The sequence below is a fragment of the Megalobrama amblycephala genome, linkage group LG20 (assembly GCF_018812025.1).
Source record: "Megalobrama amblycephala isolate DHTTF-2021 linkage group LG20, ASM1881202v1, whole genome shotgun sequence".
NCBI classification, from domain to species: Eukaryota; Metazoa; Chordata; class Actinopteri; order Cypriniformes; family Xenocyprididae; genus Megalobrama; species Megalobrama amblycephala.
In genome coordinates, this window is record NC_063063.1 from 12,977,407 (window position 1) to 12,995,344 (window position 17,938).

Sequence of the window (17,938 nt, forward strand, 5' to 3'; positions counted from 1 at the left end):
TCAGAAGGGTAATCACCTATAAGCAGACATTGTTGGATGGAGCTCGATTGGTGATCAGATACTGACGGATGTGTTTGTGTTCATTCAGCGTAAGTCATTATGTTCACTCTGGATTTGGTGTTTATGAGAGTTAAACTGCAGGTTTCTGACTGCTTACTGCCCCGAGATATGCTCACATACTGTACTTTCACACATACATATAAACACAAGTTCAAACGTGCTGAAAACATGCAGGACACCACAAGTGTTACAGTACATTCACATGCACACAAAACATTCTTGCGCAAACAAATGCGGCCCCACAGGTTCATATACACAAACAGGCAACATATTTATAAGTGGCATGTGGTGCATGTATGCATACATATGTATTCAGGGCAAGACAAACATCTCACACACACACTATTCATGCCAGAGGCTGACATTTATGGCGCTTTACCTGTCTAGATGATATGCTGCGATCTCGGCATTGTGCCTCTCGAAATCAGAGAAGTAGAAGAAGTCTGGGGGTGTCTCCTGCTCCCGTGTCTGCCTGCAAGGCAAAGGTTAATCTGCTGTAAGCCCCTTTCATCAACAAAGCCATAATCGCAGCCCTAGCCCTTGAAACTAAAGCCACCCTGTCAAGAAAACTTTAAGAGACGCCCCTCCATTATTTCTGATTGATGTCTGGAAGAAAATGTCTTTTCTTAAAGGGTTAGTTCACCCAAAAATGAAAATTATGTCATTAATTACTCACCCTCATGTCGTTCCACACCCATAATGCCCAGAAAGGTACTAAAGACATATTTAAAACAAGTTCATGTGACTACAGTGGTTCAACCTTAATGTTATGAAGTGTCAAGAATATTTTTTTTGTGCACCAAAAACAAAATAATGACTATTCAATGATATCTAGTGATGGGCGATTTCAAAACACTGCTTCATGAAGCTTCGAAGCTTTACGATCTTTTGTTTCAAATCAGTGGTTCAGAGCGTGCATTAAACTGCATGATTTCAGTAAGGCTTTGTCACGTCATAAGTGTTTCGAAACGTTTTGAAATTTCAATGGTTCACGTGACTTTAGCAGTTTGATACACACTCCGAACCACTGATTCGAAACAAAAGATTTGTAAAGTCTTTCAAAAAATCGCCCATCACTAGAAATTCGTTGAATAAAGTCGTTTTTTTTTTTTTGGTGCACAAAAAGTATTCTCGTCTCTTCATAACATTTACCATAAATACTGTTATATTATATTTGTTCAAAATATATCTGAACCACTGTAGTCACATGAACTGTTTTAAATATGTCTTTAGTACCTTTCTGGGCATTGAAAGTGTTAATTACCTTGCTGTCAATGGAGGTCTCACTAAGCCATTCGGATTTTATCAAAAATATCTTAATTTGTGTTTCAAAGATGAACGAAGGTCTTACGGGTGTGGAACGACATGAGTAATTGATGACATCATTTTCATTTTTGGGTGAACTAACCCTTTTAACATATTTTTGAAAAAATTCCTTGTTTCATTCACATTGGCTCTCAAATAATTTACAGACACAATAAAAAATGCATTAAATAGACAAACAATTTAATTTTAAGTGACAAATCCAAATATGTACGGTGCTAATGCTAATCCCTTAATGCTATAAGGTCTTGTATATTAAAGATCATGAAATTGCTTGAAGATCACAGTTTTTCTTCCTGTATTGACTTATTACCTATGGAAAGAGGATGTTTGGATGGGACATATCGAATGGCTTGTCCCCAAGTAATCAATAGGCCATGATCCATGATCTTGTCAGTTGCTATTTTTAGTATTTGCAGGAGGTTTTAGGGGGAGGGACATTTTTGTCTAAGAGAATATTTTATTGGTCAAAAATCTACAGTGCCCTCCACAAATATTGGCACCCTTAGTAAATATGAGCAAAGGCGGCTGTGAAAATAAATCTGCATTGTTTATCTTTTTGATCTTTCATTAAAAAAAATCACAAAATTCTAACCTTTCATTGAAGGAAAATAATTGAAAATGGGTGGAAAAGCTCATTATGAAATAAATGTTTTTCTCTAGTTTATTTCGGCCACAATTATTGCACCCAATTATTGCAATGTCCTTTTCCCAAGATAACAGCTCTGAGTCTTCTTCTATAATGCCTGATGAGTTTGGAGAACACCTGACAAGAGATCAGAGACCATACAGAATCTCTCCAGATCCTTCAGATTCCAGCTCCATGTTGGTGCTTCTTCTCTTCAGTTCACTCCACTCATTTTCTTTAGGGTTTAGGTCAGGGGACTGGGATGGCCATGGCAGAAGCTTCATTTCGTGCTCAGTGACACATTTTGTGTTGGTTTTGATGTTTGTTTTGGATCATTGTCCTGATGGACGATCCAACCACTGCCCATTATAGGATTTCTAGCAGAAGCGGTCAGGTTTTGATTTTTTATCTGTTAGTATTTGATAGAATCCATGATGCCATGTATCTGAACAAGATGTCCAGGACCTCCAGCAGAAAAATAGGCTCACAGCATTAAAGATCCAGCAGCATATTTAACCGTGGGCATGGGGTACTTTTTATCCATGTGTGCACCAAACCCATCTCGTGGGTTTGCTGCTATTTTTTTAGTTTCATCTTGACCATAGAAGCCGGTCTCATTTGAAGTTCCAGTCTTGTCTGACAACTGAATATGCTGGAGTTTGTTTTTGGATGTGCAAAGAAGGATTTTTCTTGAAACCCTCTCGAACAACTTGTGGGGATGTAGGTGCTGTTTGGTAAATTTTTTTAGGCTTTCTGAGACTCAAGACTCAACTAATTTCTGCAATTCTCCAGCTGTGATCCTTGAAGAGTCTTTGGCCACTCAAACTTTCCTCCTCACCGCACATTAGGACGATTTAGACACACGTCCTCTTCCAGGCAGATTTGTAATGTCTTTAGTTGATTGAAACTTCTTAATTATTTCCCTGATGGTGGAAATGGGGATTTTCAATGCGTTAGCTTTATTCTTATGCCCATTTTCTATTTTGTGAAGCTCAACAATCTTTTGCTGCACATCAGAACTATATTATTTGTTTTTTCTCATTGTGATGAATGATTAAGGGAATTTGGCCTTTGTGTTTCCTCATATTTATACTCCTGTGGAAAAGAAAGTCATGGCTGCACAATTTCATGCTCCTAGTCACCCTGGTGTGCTAATTTCTAGGGGTGCCAATAATTGTGGCAAACATGTATTGGAGAAAAAATTTATTTCATAATGAGCTTTTTCCCCCATTTTCAATTCTTTTCCTTCAATGAAAGGTTAGAATTTTGTGAATTTTTTGAATGAAAGATCAAAAAGATAAACAATGCAGATTTTTTTTTTCACAGCCACCTTTGCTCATATTTACGAAGGGTACCAATATTTGTGGAGGGCACTGTAGTGCAGAATGAGTAATCAATAATCTCCCAGTCGAAATTTCCAATAAATTTTATATTTCTAAAGGCTAATTTTGTTAGCATTTAGGAGTACACTAGCATACTGATGGCTCTAAATTGTCTAACTGAAATGGCCTCAAAGCCACAAAACTTCTATTTTGATTTCATGAGGTCTTTAAGAACATCCAAAATTATGATATTGTACATGAGCAGTTAATAACAGACCAAACAATACGAAAACAATATCTTTTAATCAATACTTGTAGGTCAATGGAGGACATCTCAAGTTCCAGGCAAACATTTCTCCACAGACAAGAGCCAGAGAAACTATTTTTAACCTAGGCCGACTTCATACGGTCCCGCTGAAATGTTTTCAGCAGACTCCATTTCAAACATACTTGAGATTTCTCTCTTCTCTCTTCCCCTCTCTCTCTCTCTGAATGCTGTCCGAATGTCAGAACAATTAAATCCAGCTGGGTTTCTCGCCTTTCTTAACAGTCTTAATCATGTAAGGACGGTTCAAAACAAGGAGTTGTCTGGGAACTGAATCTTGTCACATCCCAACATCTTTGTGGCAAACTGGCCTTCTGAACCAAAGGCAAGGTAGCTGGTGAGAGGAGTGCCAGCTCTGTAATGGAAACAGATCCTTATCTTGGCGAAATCAGGCATTCAGTATCGTCCTCAGCTGGCGGCAGTCGTTCAAGGCGCAGCTGTGAGACTGACACGCTCACCGATCGTTAAATAACACAGCATGGGACCTGCCAAACGAGAGTCTCCAACTTCACATTCTTCTGCAGTTCGCTCCTCAGAGCCCCGGATAATATCGCTCCACTCGCCAACTGTGAACCTCTTTTCAGGCATGAAGAGAATTAAAATGGATTTGTGTTTCTCCCGGAAGAAACAGGCCTACTTCTGCAACAAACCCAAAAGCGTCCTGATGATGAACCCATTGGACCCTTGCCCTCAGATACTCAGATGTTTAATTGGCAGAGAAGTGTGTACGGGTGTATCTTCAGCTATGGGCACTTTTTTTGTGGAAAATAAACTCCCCTAAAGCACTTATCACTCTCACTATTTTTTTCCCATTTGTCCACTAGCAACATCTGACAGTCTATTTACAATTAGAAACATATTAAATATTTATTTTTACACATGAAATATTGTAACAAAATTACAGCTTAAATAGAAATGATGTAAAATAAAAATCTTGCTCACAGGAGATATTTATTCACACACAGGCTCTTCGTCAACACCACTGTCTCTTTGAAACACTGTAATTTAAGCATAAATGTTGGTTGGTAGAAAAAATGTCAATCGACGGGGGCAATTTGCGTAATATTTTAGATTATTTTCAGACGTTAAATACGGTTTGTGTTAAAAATGTTCATCAATTTAAAACTAATTTTAAGATAGAAAAAAACAAACTACTGTTGAACACTTATTCAGCAACGATGCATTAAACTGATCAAAACTGAAAGTAAAGACATTTATAATGTTGCAAAAGATTTCTATTTCAAATAAATGCTGTTCTTTTGAACTTTCTATTCAGCAAAAAATCCTAAAAAAATAGCATCATGGTTTACACAAAAAGCCGCACAATTGTTTTCAGAGTTGATAGTAATAAGAAATGTTTCTTGAGCACCAAATCAGTATATTAGTATAATTTCTGAAGGATCATGTGACACTAAAGAATGGAGTAATGGCTGCTGAAAATTTAGCTTTGCCAACATTTAGGAATAAATTACATTTAAAATATATTAAATGGAAAACACATTTTAAATTATTATAATATTTCACTTTTTTTACAATATTTTTTATCAAATTAATGCAGCCAACTTCTTTCAAAAACATTTAAAAATCTTACCGACCCCAAACTTTTGAATGATAGTGTATCTCTAAACATTTATGGGTCAATGATGTGATGGGTCATTTTTTTTGTTCAAAGGCCTTAATAATAATAATAATAATAAAAGATCCAAAGTATGTAAGGTAGTATAACTAGATCTCTTTTATTGAATCCAAAAGGTTTTAATTATATTTTAAAGGTATTTTAAAGATTTTGAAGTGTCAAAAGGTCATTCGGTTTAACCCTTAAATGCATGACTGTTTCGCCAATCATTCTTACATATTCGGGTCTTTATCGACCCGGATCTGTATCTAACACGGAAGGATCTCTCCTGTCGCGATAATATAAAACTCTCTGATATTAGAGTAACAATTATAGAAGAATAAAATAAATCATATTTTGTTACCTTTTGGAGCCTGAAAGGGCTCAGTTTGAGCAGATGTTTTATGCCATCACCACTGTCCTCGTCAGAGCTCATTTCCCAGTAAATTCAGCAAATAATGGGCTAGTTTTATGTTTGAGGTCACGAATATGAGCCCATTCGCGATCTCAAACGTATTCTCAAAACTATATAATTTTCAACATCTTCAAAATCAATATTTCGATCGCTAACAGCTTCACCAGATTCATCCTGTAACAGTTACAGTCATATCTGATTGCGTTCAGTACTTGCTCTGTAGTAAATCGCTGAGCCATTTCATGTTTTTCTTATTATTTCGTTTTCTGTCTAAATGAGTCGTCACTTCAGCATTGCCACCTTGTGGAATAAAGGTGAATTGCACTTATTCCGTCATCTAAGATTCAATTATTGTTGTGCAGAAAAAATACACGTACACTCATACATACCTCGGGTCGTTTGCGACCCTATACAATTTTTACAAAAAATGAATACAAAAATAGGCATTCTTTTATAATTTTTTCTTGTTATATTCTTTATAATGAATTGATTGAGGAATACCAAGAAGGATGATGTCTAATTTTAAAAAATGAACGAGGAGGAGGGTAGTGAATGACGTCCCGGGTCACTAAAGACCCGAGGTATGCATTTAAGGGTTAACTGTCCAAAGGCCAATACAGCCATTTCATTTGTGATTAAAATATCTTAAAGGGGTCATGAACTGCATTGGTTTATTGTTTTATAATATTTCCTGGGGTGCACTTATAATGTTAGTATGCTTTTTACATCCAAAATTGTCATAATTCATGAATAAAAGGCATTTTTCCTACCCTGATTTTAGCCTCTGATTTGAACGCTCCATTTTAAGGGGAGTGTCTGCTGTGAGACTTCAGTGTAAACGGCCACTGCTGTGATTGGCTAACATCTTTGCATATCTAAATATCCAAGTATTACTCTCTCTTTTAGCGCGTTATTACTATTACAGCTCTAAGGTTAACTAATCATGAAAAGTGTTGCATTATATTTAGATCGTGGCATGAAAGGTTGCAGAGATGAACATTGTAGCCGATCACAGACAATGTTGAGCGCATGAAAGCAGTGATCTCGTCATTGCAACTCAATTTCTGTACACTAACAAATGCTTTCATCTTCACTAACAGTGCAAACGCGATATAACTAAAAGATTCGTTGAATAAAATGGGAGTTTTGCGCATCAGTCACTGATAAACCCGCGCTGTTTGATTGACAGCTTCAGCGCGCGCTGCTCCAGCAATTGGGTGGTGCTTGCTGCCCTTTGATGTCATAGATCCCCACTTTGTAAATCCTGTCGTTTTCTGGGTCTGGTGTCAATTAAAGCTTTTATTGGACTAACAAGAAAGTTTTCAGCTCTATCCTGTAATATACTTACAGGATATTCTTATAGTATGATGATCTCTTATGTCAAAAGCTCAAGGAAAATTTGATTTCTCATGTCATGACCCCATTAAAATGTAATAAATGTATATATTTTTTATTCTGGCATGATTTTTTAACATTATATATCAACATAATGCAAAATGGTATTAAAATTATGTGTAGAATTTGTTGCTTTGTTATGATAAAGAATGTCTGGAAAATATAAAGAGACCATTTTGGATCAAGTCACGCGGTCAATATTATGTGAGAGGATGTGACATCATTCAGACACCTGCAAAGGACCACATGGTTGTGAAGCAAAGTAACTAACTCTCTCTTAACTATTTGAAAAATTAATGTTTTCACTTGCTCATACGCATGTCCCGAAACATCAGGTCATTCAGTACAACCGCTATGAAACATGGAAAATGTTGTAATTTTTTAAAAACTTGTACTAAATATAAAATGTTTGATTGTCTTTTTGTTAGCTAGCTAGCAAGCTAACTAGCTAGCTAGCTAGATATCATCCTGTTAGCATTGTTTGAAAATATCGTTCATTCGGTATAACCAAAAGTATTATTCGGTAAAACTGAAATTTTGGTTAAACCGAATGATTTTGGTGACAAATTTTGTCCATCTTGTAAAAAAAATGATAAAAGCAGTGTTAATTGATTATAAAAACCACATAGCTTCCACATAGCTAGCTTTAATAAAAATCATAACCGGACATAAACGTCTCTGAAGGAAACACAGTGTACCACAATTTCACTTGCTTTAGCTCATAATTTCAGTACTCTGGGAACCGCATCACCCTGTTTTCACAGCTATTATGTTAGCTCACTGTCTAATGCACTGCAAAGTAATATTAAGTCTCTAAGCACTTATTGAGCACCACTGTGCCCAAGGACTTGACCCAGCCTAGGCCTCCGCTGCGGTGACAGCACTTAGCATCTGCACACATCTGCCTCTGTTATGTAGTGTGCTTTTTATCAAATAGGATTCCATCAAAGCAAATTCAGTGCATAACATCAACTCCATAACACAAATGGTCCCAACAGTAGAAAATAAATAAACAAAAAACGCAGGCTTTTAAAAGCTCACAGACAGCAGCTGATGGCAAAACCCTCTGAGGAGTGTTCCGTGGGTGGAGAACTCGAAACCCCCTTCTCTCATGCTGGCACTCCAGACAACCTTGTTAAGCTGGAGCTTGAGAGCTCTCATTTATTCCCGTAAAACCCCAGAGAGACACGAGGAAAACAACACTCAACTGGCTGTTGGAGCAGAAAATTATAACAAAGGAAACCAGACACAGGCCAGCCTGTCAAAGGGTCAAAACAATCCCTCCGAAGAATTTTGTAAAGCAAGTTTCCTACATTCTACACAAACGACACCTCAGATAGAGAGGAAAAATTCCCTCAGTATTAGTAAGACAAGTTTACGAGGCACTAAATATAAAAAAATGGCGCAATCTGTGTGCGTTGGGTGTGGGGGGGATTCAGATAGATTGAAAGCTCAAGGTGATTTTTTTCTATTTTCCACAAATGTACGCTCAGTGGATGTGGTTCACCATAAAAGATGCCGAGTGAATTGTCGCCACTCTTAACATACACTTAAATGAGCCTCAAGATGGGCCTCTGGGATGTGTGCAGACATCTTAAAACCAACTCAGCTGAGAGCAGGATGTCTCTAGTGATCAAAATACGCTGAGAGAGCGCTCTCCATGACCCTGCATTTCAAGGTAAACACACTGTTTACTCCTGCCAGGCCGACAGATTATTGGTGCATGCAAACAGTCTCACAAAGACACTAGTAAATTCTAGTTCTCGACTGATATAATGGCAATATAAATGGCAATATTGGAATAAGCAATGAATTGTTAGGGGTGCACCAAATTTCACAAATTCTTTATGATTGTGATAAGCCAATAATTATTTTTAGGTTATGGACCAATAACCATAACTGGCTGATGCCTGATATTAAAATTCAATGATATTTTGTGTAAATGAATTTCAAATAAAACAATAAAATCTCATATTAATCATTGTAAATGCTAAAAGTGAACTTAGGCGTCACAACATTGTAATGTAGAATATTAAAAATGGATATTTGAGATTTTCTGAAGATTGCATTAACATTTTATTAACTTGTAAGTGGGTCAAAGACGTGACGGGTCTTTTTTTTTTTTTTTGTCCAAAGGCCTTAATAATAATAAAAAAAACAAAGATATGACATGCAAAGTATGTAAGGTAGTACAACTACATCTCTTTTATTGAATCCAAAAGGTTTTAATTATATTTTGCTACATATAAAGGTATTTTAAAGATTTTGAAGTGTCAAAAGGTCATTCGGTTTAACCGTCCAAAGGCCAATACAGCCATTCATTTGTGATTAAAATATCTTAAAATGTAATAAATGTATATATATTTTATTCTGGCATGATTTTATTACATCATATATCAACATAATGCAAAATGGTATTAAAATTATGTATAGAAGTCGTTGCTTTGTTATGAGAAAGAATGTCCGGAAAAATTTATTTAATTGATGTCATTTGGAGTAACCAATATAAAGGGACCATTTTGCATGAAGTCATGCGGTCAATATTATGTGACAGGATGTGACATCATTCAGACACCTGCAAAGGACCACATAGTCGTGAAGCAAAGTAACTAACTCTCTCTTAACTATTTGAAAAATTAATGTTTTCACTTGCTCCTATGCATGTCCTGAAACATCAGGTCATTCAGTACAACCGCTATGAAACATGGAAAATGTTGTAATAATTTTAAAACTTGTACTAAATATAAAATGTTTGATTGTCCTTTTGTTAGCTAGCTAGCAAGCTAACTAGCTAGCTAGCTAGCTAGCTAGATACCAACCTGTTAGCATTGTTTGAAAATATCGTCATTCGGTTTAACCAAAAGTGTTATTCGGTAAAACCGAAATTTGACATGAAAAATGTTGTAATATTTTAAAAACTTATACATTTGTTAGCTAGCTAGCTAGCTAGATGTCAGCCTGTTAGCATTGTTTGAAAATACCATCATTCTGTATAACCAAAAGTGTCATTTGGTTTTGATTTTGATTAAACCAAATGACTTTTTTGGTGACAATTTTTTTCCATCTTGTAAAAAAATGACAAAAGCATTGTTAATTGATTAAAAAAACCACATAATCTCATTGTTACCACTTAATAAAACTTAAACAGTAATTATATCTCCATTAAGTTTTTTACACTTTTAAAAACATTATTCGTCAATGACCCAATAACAAATCCAGTGTCTGTAAAACACTGGCTCTTAAGTGATAATGTACCTATATATTGTGCATCTCTAATTATTGTTATTCATTAAACTAATTAACATAGTTCATTATCTTAAGCCCGGGACACACCAAGCTGACGATGGGCCATCAGGCAACGTCGGGCAGTTTTTAAGCATCGGCCGACTAAGTGTTCTGCACCGTTAGCTCTAGTCGGACACCGTCTGTTTGTTTTTTTGGGCCGATTCAACATGTAGAATCGCCGTCGGGCCATCGGCGAGAAAGAGAGAACTCTGATTGGCTGTTCTGTTTAGTGAACGAGTTCGAAGCGCGAGAATAATAGCAAAACAGTGAGCAAACCAGTCAAGGCAGTACAGACAGAAGGCTGTTCTAATTTTACGTCATGTACCTGAGTGTTCCTGGACGAATGTTTCATATTAACGTGAGCCGAGTGGAATATATAAATTTTATCAATGCTAGTTCTTTAGCATCGGTTTGGTGTGTCCCTCCCTACCCTTAATTGTAGGCTGTTTTTGGATGACAAGCAAGCAACTATATAGAAATATAGAATTTAGAGTAATCTATAGTCAGTTTACAACAGTTTCTAATGATTCTCATTCAATTAACAAACCAGAATTTGGTGCTGACACTAAACAGACACTAGGCACTTTTGTTAATAGGTCCAAATCAGGCACGAAATAGCCAAAAATCAGCAGATCAATCGCCCTGGCCGAGATATATCAGTCTCTCACTGTACACATATGGTTTCAAGGCCATGGCTACATGTAAAAGCTGGCCTTGCAAACAATAAAGCAGCTGCAGATGAGAAAATTGCTGATGGACAAAGTGCAAAAGGTACAGACAACTACAAAAAAAAAACCCTGATCTATTAAGAAAACACTCAGGAGCAAATAAATGAATCAAACAGGACACGGTATCTAGGACACTATATTCTGCCAAATCCCTTTGTTGGCCCTACACTGGACAAACACCAAAAAAGCTCACACAATAGCCATGAAAGCAAATTCATCTCACAAAGCCTGATGGCTGCGGCACTTGTAAAAGCTTATCCCAGCATTCTTAGGTGTGTTGGTCAGACTGCGATGACGAAAGGAGAAAAAGCAATATTCAAGCACTTCTGAAGCCTTAAAGGGACAGTTCACCCAAAAATGAAAATGATTAGTCATTATTTACTTATTCTCGCATCTTTTTAAACCGGAACGGTCCCCATTCATTTTCATTATATGAAAAGGAACAGCTTGGACATTCTTCAAAATATCTTCTTTTGTGTTCCACGGAAGAAAAAAGCCATACTGGTTTGGAACAACATGAGGGTGAGTAAATGATAACAAAATTATCATTTCTGGGTGAACTTTCACTTAACAAGAAAAGCTGTTGGTGCGAGTACTAAATTTGGTCACTTCCCAAGCTGTTTTCCACAAGAGCCATGCTGTGACTTTTTGACTGTGAATGATGATCAAACGGAGCATTGTTTAAACTGCAGAAGCATGCAGAAATGACCTTTGGAGCGAATGTCATGGCATTGGGAGCAAATATTAGAGGAGGAGGCACCGGGACGAGAATAAAGCTGCATTTCTGTGGCTTGTTTGTGATAACAGGTAACAGGTAATGTCAAGAGGCGGCTCGCATTACAAACTTCAGCAGTCACTATTTCTCACAGCACTGCATAATAACATTAGAGCTTAAAAAAAAACACACGCTGGTATATATTTAGCCAAGCCTCTTTCCTACCTTTTTCTGCACCAGTGACATGCAACAGAAAAAGCCAAGTTTGTTTCTAGAAACTTGTCAAAGCAAACAGCGGTGTAATTTTTCTTTGTTTGTAAATGTAAGTGGTTAATGCTGTTACATCTCTGAAGGGCGACCTCTCCTGAGTTAGGACTAAGGCCAAATCATTCCTCCTCTCTTGCCTAGAAGTGCTACTGGCAGGTCAGCGGGGATGTCTGGTATTTAGTGTTGCATCTGACAGGGGCGGTAGAGTTGTTGATGAGCGTGTGAGAGGTGACTGATGTCGGCCTTGAGCTTGCTTTATGTGAGGGGATATTCAGACCTGCTGTAAAAATTCCACAGAGAAACAGGTTTTTTTTCTGCCTCTGGATGCTGCTTTTGCATCTCTGTTTTATTTTAAAGCTCTGACAGGTTTATTCATGTACATCCCTATGTTTTCTTACGCACAAGGCCAGCATATATTTTTGGTATATAGGCTGTATGAATTTAATGTGCTTGAATGTGAGCGTTAAAAGGCCAGTTCACCCAAAAATGAATGTTTTGTCATCATTTACTCACCTTACATGCAGAGGTGTCAAGTAACGAAGTACAAATACTTTGTTACCTTACTTAAGTAGAAATTTTGGGTATCTATACTTTAGTGGAGTAATTATTTTTCAGACGACTTTTTACTTCTACTCCTTACATTTTCACGCAATTATCTGTACTTTCTACTCCTTACATTTTAAAAATAGCCTTGTTACTCCTATTTCATTTCGGCTTGTTTTCCGTAAGTAGAACAGGGAAGGCGTAGAACATTCAGCGTAAGCTTTTTGAAGAATGCGGAAGCGGAAAGTACGTTCAAGGCGATATTTTGTTTATAAAGCATAAACGGTTGTATTTTTTTCGAAAATGACCGATCGATTCGCTAGATAAGACCCTTATTACTCATCTGGTATCATTTAAAGCCCTTGAAGCTGCACTGAAACTGTAATTTTGACCTATCAACCTGTTGGTAGCCATTGAAATCCACTGTAAGGAGAAAAATCCTGGAATGTTTTCCTCAAAAACCTTCATTTCTTTTCGACTAACGAAAGAAAGACATGAACATCTTGGATGACATGGGGGTGAGTAAATTATCAGGAAAAGTGTATTTAAAAGGACTAATCCTTTAATGGCATTTTTTTTCCCTTACATTATACTTTTACTTTTATACTTTAAGTAATTTTCAAACCAGTACTTTTACACTTTTACTTGAGTAAAAAGCTTGAGTTGATACTTCAACTTCTACAGAAGTATTTTTAAACCCTAGTATCTATACTTCTACTTGAGTACTGAATGTGAATACTTTTGACACCAGTGCTTACATGTCACTCCCACATGTATTTTTGTTCATTCATAAAGCTCAGGTTTTGGCATGAATGAGATTGCAAAAATAATGGATGAGGTTTCAGGGAGTGTCTGTGACACATGTTTGAAAGCAGTCATTATTTTTGCAATCTATTCATCAAGGCCAGTAGAATCAGGCAAAATTATGAAAAATGTAAGATCTGGTTCCTCCCTGTATGTGAATTTCAATTCAATTAACCATAACCCACAAGAAGCTGATTGGGAATTTGAATTGGAATGAAAGGAAGAGGAATTTACTGATGGTAAAGAAATTCAACATAGGTGATGCCTTCTGGGTAATGCAGTGTTCTTCCATCCTGGTCCGCAAAAACTAATTTATTAAAGGTGCCCTAGAACTTCTTTTTAAAAGATGTAATCTTTTAAAGTCTAAGGTGTCCCCTGAATGTGTCTGTGAAGTTTCAGCTCAAAATACCCCATAGATTTTTTTTATTCATTTTTTTAACTGCCTATTTTGGGGCATCATTAACTATGCACCGATATATAGGTTGCGGCCCCTTTAAATCTCCCGCGCCCCCACCCCGGAGCTCGCGCTTGCCTTGAACAGCATAAAAACAGTTCACACAGCTAATATAACCCTCAAAATGGATCTTTACAAGATGTTCGTCATGCATGCTGCATGCATGCGTCGGATTATGTGAGTATTGTATTTATTTGGATGTTTACATTTGAATGAGTTTGAGGCTATGCTGCGTGGCTAAAGCTAACATTACACACTGTTTGAGAGATTTATAAAGAATGAAGTTCAACATAGGTGATGCCTTCTGGGTAATGCAGTGTTCTTCCATCCTGGTCCGCAAAAACTAATTTATTAAAGTTGCCCTAGAACTTCTTTTTAAAAGATGAATATAAATATAAGGTGTCCCCTGAATGTGTCTGTGAAGTTTCAGCTCAAAATACCCCATAGATTTTTTTAAATTAATTTTTTTAACTGCCTATTTTGGGGCATCATTAACTATGCACCGATATATAGGTTGCGGTCCCTTTAAATCTCCCGCTCCCCCACCCCGGAGCTCGCGCTTGCCTTGAACAGCATAAAAACAGTTCACACAGCTAATATAACCCTCAAAATGGATCTTTACAAGATGTTCATCATGCATGCTGCATGCATGCGTCGGATCATGTGAGTATTGTATTTATTTGGATGTTTACATTTGAATCTGAATGAGTTTGAGGCTGTGCTGCGTGGCTAAAGCTAACATTACACACTGTTTGAGAGATTTATAAAGACTGAAGTTGTGTTTATGCATTATACAGACTGCAAGTGTTTAAAAATGAAAATAGCGACGGCTCTCTTGTCTCCGTGAATACAGTAATAAACGATGGTAACTTTAACCACATTTAACAGTACATTAGCAACATGCTAACAAAACATTTAGAAAGACAATTTACAAATATCACTAAAAATCTCATGTTATCATGGATCATGTCAGTTATTATTGCTCCATCTGCCATTTTTCGCTATTGTTCTTGCTTGCTTACCTAGTCTGATGATTCAGCTGTGCACATTCCAGACGTTCTGCCCTTGTGTAATATGCTGCATATGCAAATATTGGGGGACGTACACCCCGACTGTTACGTAACAGTCTGTGTTATGTTGAGATTCGCCTGTTCTTCTGTACCTTTAGGTCTTTTAAACAAATGAGATTTATATAAGAAGGAGGAAACAATGGAGTTTGAAACTCAGTGTATGTCTTTTCCATGTACTGAACTCTTGTTATTCAACTATGCCAATATAAATTCAATATTTAATTCTAGGGCACCTTTAATCTATCTACCATTCTTTCAGTCCACATAAGCTATAAACAATAGTCACTTTTCCACTGTCATGCCGAATGTTTCTCATTGCGTAACTGTTGCAAAATTGCAGATTTTTGCTCAATTTAGGTCTCTCAATAAACTGAGGTGTGCGAGTTCCATATTTTCACTATATCATGATGTATGAGCCAAAAAATTCATGATGTATCAAATATGATATATAACAAAAAACTTTTTTTTTTTTTAGATGTTTTAAAATATTTTGCTAAAGGTTCAATAAACTGTTCAATTTCAAAAATTACATTTTTGAATTTTTGAACAGAGAAAAAAAATACACCACCTTTAATATCAAGTGTAATGTTTGTATTTCACCTCTCTCTCTTTTTTCACACTTTCACAGCTGTGCTCCAGGGTATGAGATGGAGCTCCGTGACCCAGCTGTTTTCTTTAAGTCCAGCACAAATGTGAAAAATGGCTTGACGTGAATACGAGACTACAACTTGCAAGAAAAAAAAAAATCACCCCTCAGGAACAGGCTGCTTTTTGTACAGAGCAAAACATTTGCTATGAGAATCTTGGCTAGGCTGAAAATAATGAAAGATCCTTTGCACATGTATTGTGTTTCTGAGATAAGCATTGAGTGCTCTCACAATCACTGAACATGAGACTTCTGAGATGACAATGGACTAACAGATCTTGACTGCAAAGAAAACCCAAGGCGCTCACAGGAAACAGCACACACACACAAATGGAAGGAGTCAAAGAGGAAGAGCTGGGGGGTTGATGAAGAGAGAGAAAGAGAGAAAAATAAAAGAGAGAGCACACACTAAGCTGACAGACAGGCAGGCCTAAATAAGCGAGACCACAGCATCAGCCTCTCATGCGCATCATCCCTGTAATGGCATCGTGTAAATATTCCAGCCAGATCAACAGGCCATAAAGAGGAATCCATCATCTGCACATAATCTCTGACAGATTTACTGGCCCAGGCTGACAGGCTTCCCTGTATGATAGCACGTCTGGGATAACACCCCCCCACATACACACACACACACACAAGCCTCAGCACATCTCCTCCCTGACAAGTGGAGGTGATGGCTGCACTATCAGGTTAAAGTGTGCAATGTGTGGACAGTATGCTCTCAGCCTTGATATGGGCTTTCAGATGTTGAAGGCCTGGGTTACTTCTATACAATATTTGGGCAAAAACAAGATACATTTAGTGATAAATGATGTTTTGAGACGCAACAAGTATACTGATGCATTGTGATATATATTGTTTCATTTGACTGCACTAAGACTTTCGTATGACAATTTCATGGGTCACTATAAAAGAAAACCTGAATAAACCTGAACCTGAAAAAAACAAAACAAGATACTGTACAAGTAAAAATGTTGCCAGAGTACTTATCATCATCATTATTTACTATAACTGAGAACTAAATGCATGTTTAAAAAATTATTAAAATAATAAAAAATAAAATAAAAAAATAAAATAAAATAAAATAAAGCAAAGTAAATAAAAAGAGAACCTAGATACAAGTTAAAATAAAAATGTTGTCAGGATTATTATTAATATTATTTACTATAACCGAGGATTAAATGCATGTTAAAATAAAAAATTATTAAAACAAAGTAAAAAGAAAAAGAGAACATAGATACAAGTTAAAGCTGCTGTCCAATTAACTTTTTTGGTTAAAAATGATCCAAAATCAATTTTTGAGAAAGTACATAACCAGCCAGTGTTCAAAACTACCTCCTTACCTTAGCCCAATTCACAATGGTATAAGCTTGTAATAGTGTTTTATAATTTGGGTGGTACTGATGGGTTTTCGCAGGAAATACGAGCATGCAGCCGTTTGTCTTTGCGTCATTGCATCGCGTCTGTATACATAAAGAACGAGTCCCAGCTAGTGGGCTATGGCATGTGAGGTGGATCATTTATAGCCTTTTCTTACAGCAGCTGCAATAATTAAACTAATCATTTGGATGGCAGATTGTATGGTATGACAAATTAACATTAGAGATTAGACTGCACAGAAATTGAAATCTACAGGTAACGCTAATACACACTAAATACACATAGTCACGCAATGCTGATGTTGTTAACATTAACAATTTGAGAACAACAGTATAATAATAATAATAATTTGCACAGTTTGACGTGATCTGAGCTAAGCGATTGTTAGATTTAATCACCATTGACAGCGTGATTTATTGTAATGCTTTTTTTTCCCTCAGTTAGTCAGAACAAAAGTGGCAGGCATGTTACTTACTTGTTCAGATGACATTTTCCGGTGAAAATTCTTACTCTGGTAATACTTCAAGACTACAATCTGTGATTCCGAAGTACAGCATCCACACCGGTGTGGTGACTGATAGCCCACACTCCTCAAAACATTAGATTCATCTGCGCTGAGTCGTCGTGCCGATGCACAACCCACATAAAGATGCAGGTTTCAAACAGAGATGGCGTCAAAGAAGCAAAACTTACGGACTGTAGCTTTAAACTAATATAAAAATGTAAATTTTAAATAAAAATAATAACATGCATTTTTAATGCATTAAGTTCTTGGTTATAGTATATATATATATATATATATATATATATATATATATATATATTTTTTTTTTTTTTTTTTTTTTTTTTTTTTTTTTTTTCAATGTTGTAGTGTAATTCTGTTTATATGTGTATATCAGGATCGCACGCTGTCTGAGGCGTCTTTGTGCGCACGCTTCAGATCTGTCAGTCAGCGCAAAT

At 36.5% G+C, this 17,938-nt stretch overlaps 1 protein-coding gene across 1 annotated transcript in view; it reads right to left on the reverse strand.

The window, feature by feature from the left end:
* The window catches only part of fam20cb (FAM20C golgi associated secretory pathway kinase b), a 67,913-nt gene that overhangs the window by 15,192 nt on the left and 34,783 nt on the right, over positions 1–17,938 (reverse strand). Inside the window, exon 4 of the mRNA XM_048169887.1 lies at positions 440–532. Coding sequence (XP_048025844.1) covers positions 440–532 — 93 coding nt within the window. The remainder of the gene's footprint in view (positions 1–439; positions 533–17,938) is intronic.